Source organism: Rhinatrema bivittatum, chromosome 9, assembly GCF_901001135.1.
Source record: "Rhinatrema bivittatum chromosome 9, aRhiBiv1.1, whole genome shotgun sequence".
Taxonomy (NCBI): domain Eukaryota; kingdom Metazoa; phylum Chordata; class Amphibia; order Gymnophiona; family Rhinatrematidae; genus Rhinatrema; species Rhinatrema bivittatum.
This window is the reverse complement of record NC_042623.1, coordinates 194,894,623-194,918,260: the sequence shown is the minus strand read 5'-3', so window position 1 is coordinate 194,918,260 and position 23,638 is coordinate 194,894,623. Positions and strand designations below refer to the sequence as shown.

Sequence of the window (23,638 nt, the reverse complement as noted above, 5' to 3'; positions counted from 1 at the left end):
TAACCATTGCTAATGGCAGTGGCTATTCTCTAAGTGAACTTAATAGCAGGTAATGGACTTCTCCTCCAAGAACTTATCCAATCCTTTTTTAAACACAGCTATACTAACTGCACTAACCACATTCGCTGGCAACAAATTCCAGAGTTTAATTGTGCGTTGAGTAAAAAAGAACTTTCTCCGATTAGTTTTAAATGTGCCCCATGCTAACTTCATGGAGTGCCCCCTAGTCTTTCTACTATCCGAAAGAGTAAATAACCGATTCACATCTACCCGTTCTAGACCTCTCATGATTTTAAACACCTCTATCATATCCCCCTCAGTCGTCTCTTCTCCAAGCTGAAAAGTCCTAACCTTTTTAGTCTTTCTTCATAGGGGAGTTGTTCCATTCCCCTTATCATTTTGGTAGCCCTTCTCTGTACCTTCTCCATCGCAATTATATCTTTTTTGAGATGCGGCGACCAGAATTGTACACAGTATTCAAGGTGCGGTCTCACCATGGAGCGATACAGAGGCATTATGACATTTTCCGTTTTATTCACCATTCCTTTTCTAATAATTCCCAACATTCTGTTTGCTTTTTTGACTGCCGCAGCACACTGCACCGACGATTTCAGTGTGTTATCCACTATGACACCTAGATCTCTTTCTTGGGTTGTAGCACCTGATATGGAACCCAACATTGTGTAATTATAGCACGGGTTATTTTTCCCTATATGCATCACCTTGCACTTATCCATATTAAATTTCATCTGCCATTTGGATGCCCAATTTTCCAGTCTCACAAGGTCTTCCTGCAATTTATCACAATCTGCTTGTGATTTAACTACTCTGAACAATTTTGTGTCATCTGCAAATTTGATTATCTCACTCGTCGTATTTCTTTCCAAATCATTTATAAATATATTGAACAGTAAGGGTCCCAATACAGATCCCTGAGGCACTCCACTGTCCACTCCCTTCCACTGAGAAAATTGCCCATTTAATCCTACACGGCATGGTTTCAGCTCAAGGGGGGGGGAGAGAAAAAACGTGGCAGAAGCAGTGAGGCAGGGAACCCGAGAGCTCTGCAGACACCCAGACAGCCCCCAAAGTAAAACGCAGCACAGCCGCAAAGAAAAGGAAACCGACAGGCTGCTTCAGTGTTTTGTTTTGTTTTTAAACACAACTCAATCGGGACGCAAGGAAGGAGAGGGACCGGACCACCGGTTTCACCTTCAGCATCTTACCTGCGAGGAGCCCCACAGGGTAACCAACCCCAGCTCCCAAACCTACTACCAGGAGGGATGGCTCAAAGAACCTAACAACCCCCTGGGAGGAACTCCTGAAATCGTTGTGATTATTTCTTTTTTTTTTAAAGCTTGATTCATTGTAGGAACCTGAGAACAAAAAATAATTAAAGCTATACTCCACTTTTTTTTTTTTTTTAAGAGATTACGCCTCAACTCTAAATCAGGGCAAGACTGCAGGTTTGCTCCACTTCCATCTGCTGGACACAGAGAAAGACTGAAGGGATACAGTTTTTCTCTGTCTAACATCGGCTGGAAGGAGGCATTACCCACAGTCTGGACTGATCTGGGTACGTACAGGGAACAAGGGTTGCACCTCGACGGCATCGAGGGCCTGCCCCCACTTCAACCTCGACAGCCCCGAGTGGCTATGTATGCACCTTGATAGGATTGAGGGCGATGAAATCTGTCACCACAGGCATCGAGGGCCTCGTGGGCAGAGAGTACCATGGGCATCGATGCCACAGTGGCATCGACATTTACCGTGGTCACCGCTGCATCAAATGCAGCAGGGGCACAGAGTTCAGCAAGAGCACCGAGGCATCAGGGGCACCGTGGCATCAAAGGCATTGAGAGCACCGCGGGCATCGAGTCCCAGGCTCAGCGACCTACATGGATCAGTCCTGTCAGCAACCAGGAAAAAAAGAAAAAACAAACAGGGCAAGGAAAGGACAGATACAAAACTGCAGAAGCAGTTTTTTGTTTTGTTTTTTTTAAAGTAACAAACTCGGCCAGGCTGCACAGGGGGAGCCCTGTGCATTGTCACCCATGCTTGTCCTAGGATAAACTTATATCCTTTTTGAGCCTGAAAAAAAACAAAAAGATATTAAAAGAAAACCACCAAAATATCACAGAGATAGCTTATTGAGAGGGAGAGAGAGAGAAAGAGAGAATGTTCCTGCATCTGACTGCTATCGTGGACAGAAAAAACTGAGTGGACTCATGTGAAGACAGTAGTACAGTAGCTTCTGCACATGCTCAAAAAGTCTGTAAGAGAGATTGTTCCCACATCGGCATCATTGAATATCACCCACTTGTGTGGTTAATTTTTCCTGCTTGTTCATGGAGAAAAAGTTTCATTGTTTACTAATTTAAACGTTAATGTCTACTGGTGTGAGTCTGCAGATGACGTTTAGGTTACCCTTTCCTAGTGGCTCCTCACACTGGGGCAGGCTGGGCTGTTATTGATCAGCTGATGGAACACATTGCACAATGGGAGTCCCTCCCTTGTAGGTGGCTCTTCCATGTACTACCAGTAATTGATTAACCATTTACATTTCAATAGTTTAAATGGTTAACTTTTTAAGCAAAATTTACATACATAACAAGCAAATTAATAATCTGGACAAAATTTTGTTATTGTTGCCTGTATTCTATTTGTTCAGTTCTATAGCTAAAAGGTATAACAAGGACTTCAGTTTCCAGTATTTTAGCAATTTGACATAGTATATGGCACAAAATTAGTGCAAAATGATTTTTGAAGAAAATGAAATTACAATTGTATATCACACATTCAGAAAAACAACAAAATTACCCTATAATTAGTTGTAATTTTAACTCACCAACATTATGACTTAATTATTAAATAACAAGCTAATCAGAAGAATGTATAATACAAGGCTGCTAAAATCCGGGACATCAGATTGCCATGGTGGCTTGGCCTTTGGTATGGGAAGCAGTGCTCAGCCTTGCCCTGTTCATGGGAAGGAAATCGTTTGTTGAATACTGTTTCGCCAGGTGAAGCCAGGCAGTTTCTTCTTGCTCCTTTGAGTTTCAACCCAATAGAAATCAGGCTCTGCTGGGGTTACAGTGTCATAAACCATCATTTGCAACGGCCTGGGGGCTTTCCCATTTTTAATTCTTTCCCTTTCATCCCAGGTCCTTCCCTGTTGCTGGGATCATGATATTCTCGTACCATTCCCAGCGGCTTCCAGCATATTATTCTTTTGAATATAGTAAGCTTACAGTTATCCAGATACATGTTCCTGGATAACTCTGAAGCCTAACTGGATAAATTTATTAGAGGATGTGCAGCAGGAAATTTATCCCACTGAATATCCCTGACAACTTGCACTTTGTCACCACAGTCCCCGGTCTATTGGGGGTCAAAAGAAACAAAGACTGGGTAAATTTTCTAAAGGCTTGAGTGCGTTCCAAGTAGAGGGTGACAGATCTCTTGCAGTCTTAGGAATGAAGAACCTTTTCACCTAAAAGGAAAGTCTGAAACCAACTTGATTCTAAACCATCAAAAAACAGAAATTATTCTACTGACTAGGAAAAGTACCATCAATAAGGAGTTCAATTTTAAAATGAATACTATGCATATTAATTCGGTCCCCCAAGTAAGAGACTTAGGAGTTATTATTGATCATGAATTAAAACTAAAAGCTGAAATAAACCACAAAATCAAAGATGGTTTTTATAAACTCTATGTTCTAAAACGATTGAAACCGCTATTAGATTTTAATGATTTTAGAACAGTTCTTCAAACTTTAATATTCTCCACAACTGATTATTGCAATGCAATCTTATTTGGTCTACTTTCAATCAGTATTAGACCCTTGCAGTTACTTCATAACGCCACTGCAAGAGTTCTCTGTGGTGGAAAAAAATTTGATCACATTACACCTACTTTAATCAATCTTCACTGGTTACCTATCAATTTCCGCATTGATAATAAAATATTATGTTTAATCCACAAATCTATATACTGTGACAACACAGAACGGCTCACTGCTCAACTTCACTTACACACAGGCCGATACAGTACAGTGCACTCCGACGGAGCGCACTGTTAGCCTGGTCTTGGACGTGCGTTTTCCCTTACCCCTTATTCAATAAGGGGAGGAAAACGCGCGTCCAACCCGCAGCACCTAATAGCGCCCTCAACATGCAAATGCATGTTGATGGCCCTATTAGGTATGCGCGCGGGAAACAGAAAGTAAAATGTGCAGCCAAGCCACACATTTTACTTTCAGAAATTAGCGCCAACCTTCTGGCACCAGAAAAGTGCACAGAAAAGCAGTAAAAACTGCTTTTCTGTGCACCTTCCAACTTAATATCATGGCGATATTAAGTCGGAGGTCCCGAAGAGTAAAAAAAGGTAAAAAAATAAAAATAAAAATTTTGAATTCGGCCAGCGGCTGTCGGGCCGAAAACCAGACGCTCAATTTTGCCAAGGTCCGGTTTCCGAGCCCGTGGCTGTCAGCGGGCTCGAGAACCAACACCGGCAAAATTGAGCGTCGTCTGTCAAACCCGCTGACAGCCGCCGCTCCTGTCAAAAAGGAGGTGCTAGGGACGCGCTAGTGTCCCTTGCGCCTCCTTTTGCCCGGATCTACCGCCGGGCCTCATTTAAATACTGCATCGCGCGCGCCGGCGAGTGGCCGGTGCACACGCCGGGAGAGCGGGACTTCGCTCGCTCTCCCGCGGACTTTACTGTATCGGCCTGACACTCTGGAAAGAACCTTGAGATCAGCTAATAAAGGGCTGTTAACAGTCCCTTTAATTACATCTGCCCACCTTTCAGAAGTCAGGAAGAGAGCTTTTTCTATAGCAGGACCAACGATGTGGAATCAAATTCCTTGTGAGCTACAATTGCAAAAAGATCTTAAGACCTTTAAAAAGATGTTGAAAACTTGGCTCTTAAATTCCTCTATCAGCCATAGCATACTAGTAACACGCTGGGGTAGATTTTAGAATTTTGTGCGAGCGCGTACTTTTGTTCGCGCACCAGGCGCGAACAAGAATACACGGGATTTCAATAGATACGCGCGTAGCCACGCGTATCCATTAAAATCCGGGATCGGCGCGCGCAAGGCTGCCGATTTTGGGCAGCCTGCGTGCGCCGAGCCGCACAGCCTGCCTCTGTTCCCTCAGAAGCCGCTCCAAAATCGGAGCGGCCTCGGAGGGAACTTTCTTTCGCCCTCCCCTCACCTTCCCCTCCTTTCCCCTACCTAACCCACCCCCCCGGCCCTATCTAAACCCCCCCTACCTTTATCGTGGGATTTACGCCTGCTGGAGGCAGACGTAAATCTGCGCGCGCCAGCAGGCTGCTGGCACGCCATCACCCGACCCAGGGGCTGTTCCGGAGGGCGCGGCCACGCCCCCGGAACACCCCTGGGCCGAAACCACACCTGCGGCGCCGCCCCCGAAACGCTGTGTCACCCGCGCCATGCCCCCGAAACGCCGCGTCATGACCGCCACACCCCCCCCGGCACACCTCTCCATGCAATGTGCGTCCCGGGGCTTGCGCGCGCCGCCGAGCCTATGCAAAATAGGCTCGGCACACGCAGGGGGGGTTTGGGGTAGGTTTTCCGGGGATACGCGCGTATCCCTTTGAAAATCTACCCCATAATTATTGAGATCGTTTTCTGCTTGTTTTTATTTTGTATGCTTTTAGTTGTTTTTTATTTTTATTTTATATGCTTTTTACTTTGCATGCCTCTTACTTGTTTTTATTTATTCTTTTATTTTTTATTTTATATTGCAATTGTATTGTTTTATTGTTATAACTTTGTATACCGTTAAGACTGTGCCCACAGATTGACGGTTTATAAAAGCAACAAATAAATAAATAAATGTGTGAAACAGTGTGCAGGTTACGACAGCATGGCGTTCACTGACTATGCGGGCTGAAGGGATTTCCCCAAATAAGAAGGGGGTGGGTGTTGCGATTCCGGTCGCCAGGCTGGCGACCGGCTTCCTACCTCCGGGCCGACTTCCCCAGCGCTGCCGCGTCCCTCCGTCTCTGCCGCGCTCCTCCGGGGTCCAGGCCTGCCCGGCAGCATGCCAATGGCGTCTCCCTCGTGGAGACGCCGCCGAGCCTCATTTCAGCTCCTCCCCCTGCCCAGGAACGCGCGCGAGGGGACGGCTTTTGTAGGTCCAGCACCAGGAGGTGCTGAACCGCCCACAATCTGACGTCAGACGCTGGTTCCCTATTTAAAGCCAGCTCAGTCTCTCCTACTTCGCCTTGCAACGAGGTCGCTCCTGTGAGTGCTTAGTTGCTTCCAGCTGGATCTTGCTTGCTCCTGTTGTTCCTTGGTTCCTGTTTGTTCCTGTGTTCCAGCGACGTCCCGGTCCTGCCTTGTTCCAGTTTCCTTGTTCTGTTTGTTCCCTGCGGCATCGTTCCAGTACTTCCAGCTTTCGCTTGTCTTCTGCCTGCCTGGACCACTGGACTTCTGCTCGTCTCGCTTGTCTTCTGCCTGCCTCGACCACTGGACTCCTGCTCGTCTCGCTTGTCTTCTGCCTGCCTCGACCACTGGACTTCTGCTCGTCTCGCTTGTCTTCTGCCTGCCTCGACCACTGAACTCCTGCTCGACTCTTCTGACTCCTACCTTCGGATCTCCTAAGTCCCAGCGACCCGGACCCCTACGGGCTCCTCCTGGGGGGGTCTCGGGTTTCCAGGGTGAACTCTATCTTCGCTGCACCTGCCTTGTTCCGCCTACCGGCTCCTTTCCCATCGACCGGAGTGTGTTCTCCAGTCAGCCGGCCCAAGGATCCACGAATTCCGTTCTTCCCAACAGTTTGCAAAGCCATGGATCCGGCGGACGCTTCTGGTCTGCAAGCCATTCCGGGAATGGCCCAAAGAATTCAGCAGCAACAGCAATGTCTTGAACTATTGGCTGCTACAGTCGACCGCCTGGCAAGTCGCCTAGATGCCCGGCCTCCTGAGGCAGCCCCGCCTCCGCCTCCGGCTCCAGCACCACAGTCTTCAGTACCAACTCAACTTCCGGCTCCCACGCATTATTCTGGAGATGCCAAGACGTGCAGGGCCTTCTTGAACCAATGTTTCATTCGCTTTTCCCTACTGCCGGGGCAATTCCCCTCTGATGCCGTCAAGGTGGCATATATTTTGTCACTACTAGATGGGAAGGCGATGCTATGGGCATCCCCCTTGTGGGAACATCAGGACTCTATGCTGCACGACCTAAATGGCTTTGTGGCTCATTTCAAACAAACCTTTGATGAGCCTGCTCGTCAAACTACCGCCACTACGGAAATTCTTCAGTTGAAACAAGGGCCTCTTTCGCTGGCAGACTACGCAATCGAGTTCCGCACCCTGGCTATGGAATTAGGGTGGCAGGACGATTGCTTGCGAGGTATTTTCTTGGAGGGTCTCGCCGGTCGTATCAAGGACGAGCTGATGGCTCGAGACGTTCCTCCCACCTTGAACGAGGTGATAGACTTAGCCGGGAAGATAGACCGGCGCTTACAGCAACGCGCTAAGGAGGGTCGAGTGGTTCATCGACCAGTTTCTCTGGCTCCCTCCTTCTCAAGACCTCTGGCCGCTTCTCTCCGGACACCGTCCACTTCGGCTCATAAACCCACTGAAGAGCCCATGCAGATTGGACGGACACCTTTAACCGAGGAAGAAAGGAAGCGTCGGCGTTCCCTTGGACTATGTCTGTACTGTGGTACCAAGGGTCACCTTCTGGCTCAGTGTCCACTGAGGCCGGAAAACGTCTGAGCCTAGGGCGGAGAGAGGAGATCTCCCTAGGTTGTCTTAATGCTGCTCCTCAATGTACAGTACCTGTGACCTTGGTATATCCAGAAGGTTCATTCCAAACTTTAGCCTTTATTGATTCTGGGGCTGGAGGGAACTTTATTTTGAAAGAACTAGTACATCAGCTCGGACTTCCAACAATACCCAGAGAACCTCCGTTGCGGGTCACCTCTATTCGAGGCACACCGTTGCCAGGTGACATCTCTGAAATCACTAAGACTCTCACTCTTCGGACCGGAATCCTTCATTCTGAAAGCATCTCCTTTCTGGTGCTGGAGAAATCAGTGCATCCCATAGTGTTGGGGCTTCCGTGGCTGCAACTGCACACACCACTAATTCATTGGGATTCTCTGCAAATTGCCCAATGGAGTCCTTTCTGCTTTCAACACTGCCTGGACTTGCCTCTGAGACCCACAGTTCCGTGTTGCCAAGCAGCTTTAGAGCTCCCTTCAGGTTATCAAGAATTTTCAGATGTCTTCTCTAAAAAGAAAGCAGAACTTCTTCCGGCTCATCGACCTTTCGACTGCGCTATTGAACTCCTTCCTGGCACCACTCCACCACGAGGCAGAGTCTACCCCCTGTCGTTACCTGAAACTCGGGCTATGTCAGACTATATTTCTGAAAACCTTGCCAAGGGCTTCATTCGCCCCTCACACTCACCTGCTGGGGCGGGCTTCTTTTTCGTAGCAAAGAAAGACGGTACCCTCAGACCCTGCATAGATTACAGAGGGTTGAATACCATCACTAAGAAGGACCGGTATCCGCTTCCTTTGATACCTGAATTACTTGACAGATTACAAGGAGCTAAAGTTTTCACGAAACTCGATCTACGTGGGGCTTACAACCTGGTTCGTATCCGTCCAGGAGACGAATGGAAGACGGCCTTCAACACCCGAGACGGGCACTATGAATATCTGGTAATGCCCTTCGGGTTATGTAACGCCCCAGCCGTCTTCCAGAACCTCATGAACGAGGTACTTCGTGAGATGCTCCACTCCTTCGTCATCGTATACCTCGACGATGTCTTGATCTACTCTCCAGATCTGCACACACATCGTCATCACGTCAAACGTGTATTACAAGTCTTGAGAGATAACCATCTATACGCCAAACTTGAGAAGTGTCAGTTCGAGTGTGACTCACTCCCCTTTTTGGGGTACATTGTGTCTTCCACTGGATTCCAGATGGACCCAGAGAAGGTTTCCGCTATTACCAATTGGCCTCGTCCTTCTGGCTTAAAGGCTCTCCAACGATTTCTCGGCTTTGCTAACTTTTACAGACACTTTATACCATACTACTCCCGAAAGGTGGCTCCCCTCACCGCACTTACCCGCAAGGGGGCCAACACCCATGACTGGCCTTCTGATGCTTGCCTAGCTTTTGAAGAACTAAAACAAGCATTTTTGCAAGCCTCTTGCTTACGCCACCCGAACCCGCAGTACCCTTTCATCGTTGAGGTAGACGCTTCCAGTCTAGCAGTTGGAGCCGTGCTTAGTCAACACGATGCCTCAGGCAAATTAATGCCTTGCTCCTACTTCTCCAAAAAATTCTCGCCTGCTGAATGCAACTATGGCATTGGAGACAAGGAACTCCTTGCCATCAAACTTGCCTTCGAAGAATGGAGACAGTGGTTGGAGGGAGCAAACTACCCAGTGACTGTTTATACCGACCATAAAAACTTACAGTACTTAGCTCAAGCTCAACGACTAAATCCCCGTCAGGCGAGATGGTCGCTGTTCTTCAGCCGCTTTGATTTTACGCTCAAGTACCGGCCCGCGGAAAAGAATGCCTGGGCGGACGCCCTTTCTCGCACCACTCAGTTTGAGGAAGAGGAAGCACTGCAACATATTCTGGATCCTGCATGTGTCCAATTAAGCGTTACTCCTCTTGATTCGACTACCAAGGTCACTGTACCCCAAGGACTTCGTAAAAAAGTTTTGGCGTGGGGACATGACTCCCTCACTGGAGGGCATGCGGGAGCACGAAGAACCCTAGACCTGATTAACCGCTTTTATTGGTGGCCTGGTCTTCGGCGTGACATTGATCTTTATGTTGGCTCATGCCCCACGTGCGCCCTGCAAAAGCCTCTGAATGGCTCCCCGAGGGGGTTGTTACAGCCATTACCCGTTCCTACGGAACCTTGGACACATATTGCCACGGACTTTATAGTAGAACTTCCATCTTCTCGCGGCAAGACGGTAGTATGGGTCACAGTGGACCGTTTTTCTAAGATGGCTCACTTCGTGCCACTTGCTAAACTTCCTTCTGCTACTGAGTTGGCCTCTCTGTTCTGTCATCATATTTTTCGCATCCATGGTTTGCCTCAAGACATCGTTTCAGACCGTGGTCCTCAATTCACCGCCCGGTACTGGAAAGCTCTATGCAAAAAGTTCAAGATTCAGTTAAGTTTCTCTACTGCCTTTCATCCACAGAGCAACGGCCAAACTGAACGAATGAACCGGTCTTTGAAACTATTCTTGCGAGCTTTCATCAATCATAGACAAGACAATTGGGTGGATTTGTTGCCCTGGGCTGAGTTCGCTTACAACAATCACGTACATACTGCAACTGGAAGGTCCCCCTTTCAGATCGTCTACGGTAAACAGCTGAAACCACCCTTGCCAGTTCCAGTACCTGTCTCTTCTCCTGCCACCCAGTCTAGCGCTAACCAACTGGGGAGACTCTGGGCTTCCACTCAACGTCGTCTTCAAAGAGTCGCTCTCTTTTCTAAACGCTATGTCGATCAACATCGGAGACCTGCCCCCCAGTATCTTCCAGGAGACAAGGTATGGCTCAGTACTAAGAATCTCCATCTTCGCCAACCTTCCAAAAAGCTTGCACCTAAATTTTGCGGTCCTTTTCGGATAGCGGAAAGAGTGGGTTTGGTATCTTACCGCTTACGGCTGCCCAGCACCTTGCGCATTCATGACGTCTTTCACGTCTCTCTACTGAAACCACTCATACTCTCTAGATTCCATCCTCGACCACCTCAGTCTTCTCCAGCTCCCACGGACGATGATCCCACTTTCCAAGTACGGGACGTTTTGGATGCTCGGTTCCTCAACAGACGGTGGGAGTATTTACTTGCATGGGAGGGATGCGGAGACGAGGATAATACTTGGGAACCTGCTCGCAACATCTTAGACAAATCTCTCCTGCGCCAATTTCATTTGGACCATCCCCATAAACCCGGTCCTTTGAAGAGGGGGCGTAAAGGAGGGGGTACTGTTGCGATTCCGGTCGCCAGGCTGGCGACCGGCTTCCTACCTCCGGGCCGACTTCCCCAGCGCTGCCGCGTCCCTCCGTCTCTGCCGCGCTCCTCCGGGGTCCAGGCCTGCCCGGCAGCATGCCAATGGCGTCTCCCTCGTGGAGACGCCGCCGAGCCTCATTTCAGCTCCTCCCCCTGCCCAGGAACGCGCGCGAGGGGACGGCTTTTGTAGGTCCAGCACCAGGAGGTGCTGAACCGCCCACAATCTGACGTCAGACGCTGGTTCCCTATTTAAAGCCAGCTCAGTCTCTCCTACTTCGCCTTGCAACGAGGTCGCTCCTGTGAGTGCTTAGTTGCTTCCAGCTGGATCTTGCTTGCTCCTGTTGTTCCTTGGTTCCTGTTTGTTCCTGTGTTCCAGCGACGTCCCGGTCCTGCCTTGTTCCAGTTTCCTTGTTCTGTTTGTTCCCTGCGGCATCGTTCCAGTACTTCCAGCTTTCGCTTGTCTTCTGCCTGCCTGGACCACTGGACTTCTGCTCGTCTCGCTTGTCTTCTGCCTGCCTCGACCACTGGACTCCTGCTCGTCTCGCTTGTCTTCTGCCTGCCTCGACCACTGGACTTCTGCTCGTCTCGCTTGTCTTCTGCCTGCCTCGACCACTGAACTCCTGCTCGACTCTTCTGACTCCTACCTTCGGATCTCCTAAGTCCCAGCGACCCGGACCCCTACGGGCTCCTCCTGGGGGGGTCTCGGGTTTCCAGGGTGAACTCTATCTTCGCTGCACCTGCCTTGTTCCGCCTACCGGCTCCTTTCCCATCGACCGGAGTGTGTTCTCCAGTCAGCCGGCCCAAGGATCCACGAATTCCGTTCTTCCCAACAGTGGGACTGAGAAGAATCAGAGGCCCCAGAGAGTATTTTTTGTTTTGTTACGGGGGTGGAGGAGACAGGAAAGGAGGACCCCCCAAAAGGCATTTTCAGTTATTAGGGAGGGTAAGAGAAAAGCATCATAGTGGGGATGGATTTTTAGCTCGTAGAGGCCCCAACAACATGACTTTAACACTATGTTAAATGCTAGCATACTGGCAACATTTAATACCAATCGTTGAGTAGGAGCTAAATTTATCAGAGATCAACACTCCCTCTAAATTGATAATGAATTAGCAATTAGTTAGAGTATGCTAAAAGGGTTAGCCTGCATGCTGATAGTGGCATTCAGTAGATCCACCCCATAGTATGCACAAGTAACATTAAACAAATGCTATTTTTTATGCTTTTTGGGGAGGGGCAGGAGCTGACACCTTATAAAATGCATGGGGGAGGGGTAAGGAATGAATGAGAGAAAACACAGAAAGGAGGAGATGGAAAAGTGGGAAAAATGGAGGCATAAAAAGGGGAGGAAAGGAGAAGCCAGTTATAGACAATGAAGATTAAGCAAGAAAATAAAAATTAAAAGAACTACTCTTTACCCGAAACTGATGATGTTTTGATCTCCAGGACTATCATCAGAGGAGTAAACATTAGCAATTTCAGGTAAGGGAGGTTCTTTCAATTTTGCTTACTTGTTTAATCTCCTTTGTCGATTGCTATTGTAGGTGGTGGCTAGGCTCCTCGCTTTGGAGAAGACTGAGCAACAGGAAATGGGAACAGAGAAGAGAGTGAATGGGATGGAGGTATTTTTTCTCTAATTTACAGAGAGTGTGGCCCTTATAATCTCCCCTATACCACTGTCCAGTGGCTCATATGGGGCTGATCAAAGCCAACAACCTAAATAGGACTCAGTTCATTTGGCTGGCTCCTAAGAATCTGGCCTTAGATTTGAGCAAAATTTCAGCACCCCAAGTAGGTTTAATAGTTAAATAGTGATTTTCTCTCACCATACAGGTTTTGTCCATTGATCCAGTGGCTATTAAAGAGCAGTCCCAGTTGAACTGTGCACTGCTAATTTCACCTCGATGACCAATAAGAGTATTCACCCTCCTACAAAAATATTTAAACATTTATTACAATTTAACATTGGTTGAAAACCATAGCATTCATAACGCTAAACTAACAAACGTACTGGCTTTCCTTTAAGATGGGGAATGGACACATAAGCAGCTTACAAGCAACCCTGAGTTCAGGTGTTGTTTACTGGATTTTCATTGATTATGCAAAAAATAAAAGAACTCTACTTGATACACTTTTAATAAAGCAGCAGTTCATCAAATAGAAATGGAAAATCATTAGATAAGCCTAAAATTGCATTTATGGAGAAATTACAACTTACCTGATAATTGTTTCCCCTAATAAGGGCAGGTTAGTCCCCACCACTGGGTTATGCACCTCTGCCCGCAGATGGAGACTAAGCAAAAGCTGATGTAATGGCTATATAGTCCTGCCCCAACATCAGCTCGCCAGTATTCTCTGGAAAAGCCAAACTGTGGACAAACTGATTATACTTGAACATTAATAGTCAACTACTCATGCTTCCAATCCAACAGAAACACTGAGCTCAGACAAAAGAAGTGACATCTGCATTAAACTAAGGGGCTAGAAAAGTCACTTACCAGTCTTCATCGAAGAGCAGGATTAACACCCTACAACGTTCACCCTAAAAAGGCTAATCATAAATTCAACATCAGCAGCCTAGGGCAGTTCTGGGATTGACCTGCCCTAGGCTGCCTCGCCTCCTCTCCTAGAGGTGAGAGGCTCTATCTCCCTATTCCCATCCCCTGACCCTCCTCCAGTCCTAGAAAGGAGAGGATCTACCTCCCTATTCCCGTCCCCTTAACACCTCCTAGAGATGAGAGGCTCTGCCTCCCTATACCCATCCCCTGACCCTCCTCCAGCCCTAGAGGGGAGAGGCTCTGTATTCCTATATCCATCCCCTGACCTTCCTCCAGTCCTAGAAATGAGAGGCTCTGCCTCCCTATACCCATCCCCTGACCCTCCTCCTCTCCTAGAGGTGAGAGGCTCTGCCTCCCTATACCCATCCCCTGACCCAGTCCTAGAGGAAAGAGGCTCTACCTCCCTATTCCCATCCATTGAACACCTCCTAGAGGGGAGAGGCTCTGCTTCCTTATACCCATCACCTGACCCACCTCCAGTCCTAGAAGGGAGAGGCTCTGCCTCCCTATACCCATCCCCTGACCTTCCTCCAGTCCTAGAAGGGAGAGGCTCTGCCTCCCTATACCCATCCCCTGACCCTCCTCCAGTCCTAGAGGGGAGAGGCTCTGTATTCCTATATCCAATCCCTGACCTTCCTCCAGTCCTAGAGGGGAGAGGCTCTGCCTCCCTATACCCATCCCCTGACCTTCCTCCAGTCGTAGAGGGGAGAGGCTCTGCCTCCCTATACCCATCCCCTGACCCTCCTCCAGTCCTAGAGGGGAGAGGCTCTGCCTCTCTATACTCATCCCCTGACCCTCCTCCTGTCCTAGAGGGGAGAGGCTATGTATTCCTATTTCCATCCCCTAACCTTCCTCCAGTTCTAGAAGGGAGAGGCTCTGCCTCCCTATACCCATCCCCTGACCCTCTCTGGTCATAGAGGGAGAGGCTCTGTATTCCTATGCCCATCCCTCTACACCCTTCAGTTATAGTAATAAGACTATATCCCTTAATCAGTTATGAGGACAGGATTCCCCATGCTGACATTTCCTCATTAAAAACATGGTTGAACATGCAGTATGTTGGGAGTATATGAGAAACTTCCTCAGAAGCCCTTAAAGGGCCTCCCAATACAGAAAGGGATTCTGGGCTAGGGTGGATGGATCACTGCAAGCAGGGTAAGAGGCTAGAGCCCGGGGGATGAGATGGAAGCCTCAGGATAATGAACTGTAAGTCTGAGAGATCATGCTAGGTAACAGAGAAGAGTTGTATGTGGTTCCAAATCTGGGTGAATCTCCTCTTCCTCCACAGGAGAGCCATCACCATCATAATCAGTGTTATTTTGATCCATCTGCATTTGAGCCTTGTCAGGCCACACTGCACCATGGCGCTTGATCGTGGTGGCAGGCAGAGAAGAACTCTGAGCGCATGGACCTAAATCAGTAGATATAATTGACTCAGAAGACTGTCCCTGTAGAAATAACTGTAATCCCTCGAAGAATTTCACCCAGGAAGAGGAGGATGGGTCCGAACCTGACATCCTGAGAGCAAGTTTTCCCTGAGGAGTTAGCCCATGAATCAACTGAAGGAGGGGACAACAGAATTGTGTCACCCTAGTCCCATTCCCCTCAGACCGATGAGATGGACCATCATCGGCAAAATCAGAAGGAGCTAAATCCCTATGAGCGACCAGTCAGTGCAGACACAGTCTTAAGGAAAGCTCTGGCTGTATCGCCCTGATATGGCATACAGCACAAATTGATAAGCACCTAGACTTCATCATCATGGGCACCATGGTTGTAAGTCGTTCAGTGAGGTATAGGCATGTGCCCAGCTAGATGCACAAAATGTGCCGTCAGGTATCCGCACATAAAAGCTGTGCCCAAAATGGACACACAAAAAATGTGCTTCCAGGAACACATGCATAGTACACTTGCCAAAACCAGACATTCAAATCGGGCACCCAGGTACATACACGCCCAAGGAATGCCCAAGTTAGGCATCCAGGTGTGCAATCAGAAACAAGGACACCCAATGTTGGTCAGTCGGCAACAAACGCACAACAGGGACGCACCATGAAAAATCACCCTCGCGGCCTACTACGTGCCAAAAAGGGAGAACGGAGCCTAGCCAAACGGCTGCACAACCCACTGTGCCTGATCTACCACCACGATCTCACAGAACTCCCCAGAGACGTGAGCAGGAAGGCCGAACGCTGAGGAAACAGACCGAGTAGGAAATATCCTCTCTTTCTTCTCCTACTTTTTTTTTTTTTATATAAACTAAAAACTTTTACCTGAACTCAGCGCTCCCTGGCTGAGAGCAGGAACGGGTCCCGGCTACAGGGTGAGAGGGCGAAAGCCTTCATCACTGAGCCTCTCTCGGCCTACAACTGCTAATTTAATTTTAAATTCATGCCTCCCAAGGCTACCGGACTCAAGGCACTCTACTGTGTGAGGGACAGAATGGTATCACCTCAGGAGGCAAGCAGTGCTATATAAATGTCTTGTCTGGTGATGTCTCCTTTTGCACTTCTTTCTTCCTTTCTATCTTTACTTTCTTGCTCACAGCGAATCCCACATAGGGAAATGCCTGTCCACCATCTGCTGAGAGACGGAGAATATTGGCTGGCTGATGTCAGGGCAGGTCTATCAGCTTTTCGTTCATCTCCTTCTGCTGGCAGAGGTGCATAACCCCACTGGTGGGGACTGACCTGCCAGAATGCAAAGGAATTATCTTTACAAGAACAGTATATTGTACAGCTATTTGAATTTAATTATGTGACTTTCCAAACTTGTGCTCAAGTGAGTTACAAATTCAGATCCAGTAAGTAGGTCTGTGCCCCAAAAAGCTTACAATCTATATTGGTACCTGAGGCAATGGACAATGTCATGACTTGCCTCAAGATCATGAGCAGCATCAGTGAGAGAAGCTGGATCTGAATTCTGGCTTCCCTGGTTCTTAGCCCACAGCTCTAACCACCAGTCCGCTCCTCCAAGCTGTACAGCAGTATCTCTCTATATAAACATGTATGAGAAGCCTGAGTTTTTATAATTAACTGCATAGTAATTTTTTGGCAGAGCAGTTTCCTCCTGCTCCTTTGGGCTTCCAGGTCAATCAAAACCAGCTTTTACTAGGACTAGGGTGTCTTGAGCCTTCATTCACAACTACCTGGATTTCTTCTCCATTTTAACTCTGCCACCACTTCCATTTAGTTACAGCCATCATAGTACAAATCCATAATCAGGGCCACAGACTGCAGCTTCATCCATGTGTGCATCTTGAATCTAGCCAATAGATGTCACCATTGTTCAATAGTTAAGATTCCCTTTCCTCAGGGGCTGTGAATGCTGCCTCCATACCATGACCAGTCCAAGACAGAGACAGATATACATTTTTGCAGCTACAAGTAATGTTGGTATGGTTCAGTGGCGTAACAAGGGAGGGGTTGGGGGGTGAGGGGCCAGGGCGCCCAGGCAACTTTTTTGTATTTTTTTCAGTGCATAACTGAAAACTCCGGGCCCTCCTTCAGAAGCAGGCCCATATGAAAAACATCATCTGGGTCTCGCGGAAAGACCGGAAGTGCATGCTGTCAGCAGCATGCCTAAAGAAGCAGAGCAGGATCGTCTTTAGCCCTGTGAGCACAGGCCTCCAGCAGCTATTGTGCTGCGAAGGAAAGGCCAATTGAAGCCACTACAGACCCCATATCTCAGCAACTGAAGAAAAGTTCAGTCTAGCTGACCCACCCGCCGGCTGAAATCAAGAAGATTCCGCAGGCCACACATCCTCAACCGCCGGTCACCGCTACCAAAATCAAGAGGCCATGAGGCCACCAGCACATCCCAATCCGCCAGCAGCCTGTCAGGAGGCGGCCATAGGACCTCACATCTTCCCCCTCAGATTCAATGAAAGGCAAAGGAAGGAGTAAGCGCATGTGTATGAGAGAGAGGAAGCATTTGTGTATGTGTGAGCATGTATGTATGTGCGTGAGAGCATGTGTACATGAGAGAGAGGGAGTTTGTATATATATGTATGTGAGAGCCTGTGTGTATGAGTGAGAGAGTTTTTGTGTAAGCATGTGTACCTGAGAGAAAGGAAGCATGTGCATGTGTGAATGAGAAAACAGGAGCTTGAGCATGTGCATAGGAAAGAGAGGGAGCTTGTGTGTGTATAAGAACATGTACATATGAGAGAGATGGAGCTAGGCACTGGATGTCTAGCGGTGAGCCAAATGATTACCTGCTGGTGGACTTCTCACCAACAGGAAGACGACGACAAGGTCCACTGGACAGGGGAAGTAATATGGCGGATTGTGATTGAGAGGGAAAGGAAAGAGAATGAGAGATTGGGAGGGGAGGGAAGAGGTTGAGGCCAATCCAGAATTGTCATAAGTTTTCCTGGGTCCATCCGTAATTTGGAAATTACGTATCCCAAGAAAGGTAATTATTCTTGGTGAAAAACATTTTTCTAACTTGTTGTACAATTTATTTTCATGCAGGTGTTGGAGAACTTGTCATACATGATCCTGATGTTGGTTTACAGTCTTGGAAAAGATGAAGATATCATCTAGATATACGACAACATGTGAATATAAAAGATCTCGGAATATGTCATTTACCATTTATGCTGGAGCGTTGCATAAATCAAATGGCATAACTAAATATTTGTAGTGGCCATTGCGTGTGTTGAAGGCAGTTTTCCATTCGTCTCATTCTCGAATATGAACCAGATTATAGGCTCCCCGTAGATCTAGTTTAGTTTAGTAAATATCTGTCGATCAAAGAGCTCAGTTATGAGTGGCAGGGGGTATCGGGTTTTCTTTGTAATGGCGTTTAGGCCTCGGTAGTTGATACAAGGTCAGAGAAACCCATCCCTTTTCCTAACAAAAAAGAACCCAGATCCCGCCGGGGAAGAAGACGCCCTGATGAATCCTTGAGCTAAGTTATCTTGGATATATTGATTCATAGCCTCTGTTTCTGGAACTGATAGTGAGTATACTCTTCCCCGAGGGGGAATTTTTCCAGGAAGTAGTTTGATGGCACAATCATAATCTCGATGCATAGGTAAGGTCTCAGCTCGCTGCTTACTAAAGACATCGACAAATTCTGCGTATGGAGTGGGTAACCCAGGAAGGGTTGGAACTGAGTGGTGAATGTTGAGTGTGGGTACCCTTACTTGGATCAAACAGTCCTTATGGCATCCTGAGCTCCATTCCGCCAATTTCAAGGAACTCCAGCCATGGTAGTCCCAATTACTGGTTAACTACGGGAGGTAGCACATACAGACAGATTCTCTCTTGGTGTAAAAGACCAGTAGTCATAGTCAATGGCACTGTGATGCAGGAGATCCTTTCTGTCAGAGGTTCCCCTGAAACTGACTATACTATAAGAGCAACTATCTGTGGCTCCGTGGAAATTTGGAACAATATTCTCTTAAATGAAGTTTCCAGCCGCCCCCATATCTAGAAAGGCTTGCAGATGTATCAAGTTCTTATCCATGGACAGGAATTAAAATCTGCGGAGAGAAAATTGAATGACCCAGGTGGCATCTCCTACCAATCCTAGGTCTGAGAGTTTCCCAGTTTCAGGGGACAGGATGCGGCATAATGACCAGCCCCCGCATAGTATAAACAAAGATTATGTTGCTGATGTCGCTGTCATTCTTCAGGCAAGATCCTGGCTCAGACTATTTGCATTGGGTTCCTAGGAAGTGGACCATGATTCTTGAGATTTGGTGAGGAGAACTGGATGTTGAAATGAGAGTGCTAGTTGTACTGAACGGCGAAGAGAGGCTCTCTCACGAGACCTTTCCTGAAAGTTAAGATCCAGGCGAATTGCCAATCAGATGAATTTTTCTAAAGAGTCTGGCGGGTCTCATCCAGCCAACTCATTCTTAATGGATTCTGATAGTCCTTGATGGAAAATGGCTATAAGACTATCCTCTCCCCAGTGAAGTTCAGCATCAATGTCCGAAACTGGACAGCATATTCTCCAACAAAGCAAGAGCCCTGATGAGTTTGTAATAGGTCAGATGCTTTAGCGGTCAAACGTCCTGACTCTTCAAAAACCAACCAAATGTCTGTAAGAAATTGGTCCAAATTGTCCAGTAATGAACTGTCTCATTCCCAAAGTGGGGATGCCCAGGCTAGAGCTGGGCCCTCCAGTAAAGAAAGGATGAAGGTAACTTTTAATTTTATTAGAGGGAAATAGTGGTGCCTGAAGTGAAAAGTGCATTTTGTACTGTTTGATAAATCCTCTACATTGTCAAGGATCTCCATTGAAACGAGGAGGAGGAGGCAGTCAAAGAACAGCACTAGTGGATAAGCGGGGCGGAGCTGGTGTTGGGGTGACAATGGTAAGCGCGTCCATTCGGGCCGTAAGTCTTTCAAGAATTCCCGTCATTTGGTCCAGGACTCCCTGCTGTTGTTGAACCCGAGTGGCCAGGCCAGGAATAGCTTGTAAGGCTGTTAAATCTACTGGATACATGGCCTCGGCAAACTGTTACAATTTTTGTGGATCCAGGGAAGGAAGTAACCGTCTTACCTCGAGCTGGAGGCTGAACGGAGACTGTAGAGTAGGTTTCGACCAGGGACGAACAGGAGATCAAGACAAGCAGAAATCAATCCGTCTGAAATCAGACTGAGTGTCGGGGATTCGGGCACACAATCTCAGTCCAAAATCCAGTTAGGGGTCGAGGGAGGCGGCAGACAAACCAAATCCAGAGTCCAACAAGTTGTCGAGGCAGGCAGCAGACAAACCAAATCCAGAATTCAGCAACGGTTTGAGGCAAGCAGCAGGCAAATCAAATCCAGAGACCAGCGAGAGTTCAATCCACAAGGAAGCCCAAGGACAGCAATACACACAGACGAACTCACAAAACAGGACTAAGGGGCAGGGGAAACACAAGGAACAGAATAATTAGGCACAACCAGTGGTACAGCAAGCACACAAGCCTGTTACCGAGGTGAAGAACTGTCCTGAGGAAGCGCACACCAGCAGCTGGTGAAGCACAGAGATTACTTCTGCTCCAAATAAAAATTTGGGGATAGTGAGGTTAGGTTTAGGGGGCGGGGAGGAGAGGGGAAGAGGGAAAAAGGTTAGGTGGGGGGGTAGAGAAGTTCCCCCCAGTCCACTCATTAATTGGAGCGGACTGTGAGAGAACTGGGGGAGGCCCAATTGCATCGCCACACATATTTTGCGAAAATTCCGCACATGCGCACGCAGATTTTTAAATCCGAGTCCGCATGTGCACACGACCATCGAATTTTATAACATGCGCGCGTATGTTATAAAATTGGCGCATCCATGTGTACGCGCCAGGAACCGCACGCTGCTTTTAAAATCAACCCCCTATATATTTTGTTTTTGCTTATGATTAATGATTGGTCTTAAACTAAGTGTAATATAATTTGGATTTAATTTTCATATTGGCTTTATATTTAAAAATTGTATAATCTGTGGAATTATTATGAACGATTTGGTTATATTAATTTTGTACTTTTGTCTATTATTTGAGACATGAGGTTAAACAATTTGATATAGATACAACATAACTGAAGGTTACCTGTCTCTTTCTCTTAAGCATATTATCATTTCATTATAATACAATTTTCTAGCCATTTGATATATTATGCTTAGTTATATTGAACTGTTTGTCATGAATCATGCTCCAAACGCGGGGAGTATCTCACTCCATCTGGTTTCAAGGAGAAGAAAAAGAGTTTCTCAACAGGAAAACTGAAATCCCTCATAAACGTTTAATGAGATGTTTAGATCATTCACGAGATGATGATGAACATATTATATGCACACTTTTGTCAGTCTCCCCCAAGACAACTGATTTCTGGTGATTTGTGGATGGCTATTAACTTTGATACTCCTCTAGGTAAGAAAAGGGGAAAAGTGGAAGAAAAACAGAAGCCGTTCCTAATCCCAATAGCCATTAAACAGCATTTTAAGAAGAATACAAAAATACAATCACATAGATACCTTGTTTATTAATGGATTACAAAAAAATGAAGGTGTCACAGTGCAGCATAGAAAAAGTGATAAACCAAGGCAGCTGGAAGACTATATCTCTCTTCTCCAGGTACACAGGAAAAAAACTAGGTGTCAAGGCTGCTGTTGTGAAATGTGGCATTCCCAATTCAGGAATCAAAAACAGTTCTCTGCATCATTTGACAGTAAACCTAACAGCTCTTTTTCTAAAGAAACAGTGCAAAGGAACAAGTAGGAAGCTTTTTCCCTTTCATTTATTTAACTGCAGCAAGCCATACAATGTATTTTACAAAGCCTATTCTTCCTGATTTTCTATTTTCATATATTGATGTAATATGGGATATTACTCAGTTGGTATCATTCAAACTGCTTTCAAGAGCACTTAATAATCTAAGAGGAGATGAGATGTTGAACTTAGAAATACTACATGCCAGTCAAAGGTCTGATGATTCCAGCCCTAGAAAAAGCCCTTTATGAACACTCCCTCAGGCAGGTTAGCAAAAATGTTAACATTTGTTTCATTTGTGCACAGTGCATACATTTCTTCCATGATCACAAAAGAAAAAAATTGAACTTCATAATCTGTATTTGTTAAACACATACGCAAGATGAAACTATACATTTTCAGTACCTGCCGTTTCCAACATCCCACACTGAGACAGTGTGGTCAAAGGAACCCGTGATAATTCTGTCGCCAGTGGTGTTAAAAGATAATGAGATGATTTCTGCTGAATGCCCCTATTAATAAGATAACAACATATTAGGCTTATTTATTAGAATGATTTATTAAAATAATTTGACAGTTAAGATTGTGTAATGAAAATTTTTTAGCAGGGTCTTGACAATAATATTTAGTCGTTTATACCATAACTGAGAACATTCACAGAAGTGACAAAAAAGAATGATTCCATTAAAGTTCAATAAAATAAATTTAGAGTACATGAAATTACATTATTACAAAGATAAATACAACTCAGAAATTAACTAAATACAGAAACTATTATAGAGGGTTTTAGAAAAAATATTTTGTTATATTGAAATCTAAGTTTACAAAGGTCCGTCATTATGAAATAGCTTTGAGGATCAATTAATCATGAGGACAAAAAAGCGCGAGTTTGACATGGGCAATTAAAATGATAAAGAGGCTAAAATGTGCATCACACCCTCTTGCACACATTCATAAACTCTTCTCACAAGCCTATGGGTCAGCTTTCCTTGCAGGATCACAAACATGATGAGTGGAGGACATCACGGGATGAAGAAAACAGCTTGCCTCTATAAGAACTAGACTTCCCGAGAGAACATAAACCCAAAACACAGCATTCCAGAGTCCAAATGTGGCAGAGATCCTGACAACTATGGGAAGAGCAAGCAGCAGTGGGGAAAAAAAGGTGATACTGCCACTGCTTAAAGTCTTGGTAAGGTTATTTTGAAATATGAGTTACAATTTTAACTCTCGGTAGAAAAATAGAGAAAAGAAAGTAAGTCCAAAAATGTAACAGGACCACAAGTGAATTATAAAAATTACATTGTCCTGACCACTAACAATAGAAATGTTCACTGTGGAAAACAGGATGGTACTGTAAGGGGGATATGATAACTCGAAGCCTAAATGTTATTGGATTTGTACAGAGATTTATCCTAGTATTTTATATACTGTGCAGGAAGGTACTGCAGTTTTTATAAAATACAGTGTAGTTCTGTTCTGAAAGAACTGTGTAGGTTTCAGAATGAGTGAATACATACAGTGCAATAAAAGTACTTACTTTCTCTAACTATTCTATAATCAGACATATTTTGATCATGAAAAAAATATAGCATGACACATAAAAACCCTGATGAACATTCAGAGGCAGGTATTTTTAAAGTATATTCATATACCGATTTGAAAATACGTACCTGCATGCCTGCTTGAAATCACCAGTTTGCCAATACCTCCACCAGTTCACCCAGTCTATCTCCAATTCATCTAGACCCTCTACATCACACTGAACTCCCCTAGTTCACCCAAACCTCCCACCCAATAATCACAGACAACCGACAAATCCAATTTCACTTGTGCTAGTC

The 23,638-nt window shown here is 46.3% G+C and overlaps 1 protein-coding gene across 2 annotated transcripts in view; it reads right to left on the bottom strand.

Annotated features, from left to right (window-relative positions):
* The window catches only part of DAW1 (dynein assembly factor with WD repeats 1), a 182,039-nt gene that overhangs the window by 53,733 nt on the left and 104,668 nt on the right, over positions 1–23,638 (bottom strand). For both annotated transcript variants that reach the window (XM_029617049.1, XM_029617051.1), the window contains exons 8-9: positions 22,203–22,309; positions 12,866–12,968 (exon numbers count right to left, since the gene is read on the bottom strand). In XM_029617049.1, the coding sequence (XP_029472909.1) occupies positions 12,866–12,968; positions 22,203–22,309 (210 nt within the window). The remainder of the gene's footprint in view (positions 1–12,865; positions 12,969–22,202; positions 22,310–23,638) is intronic.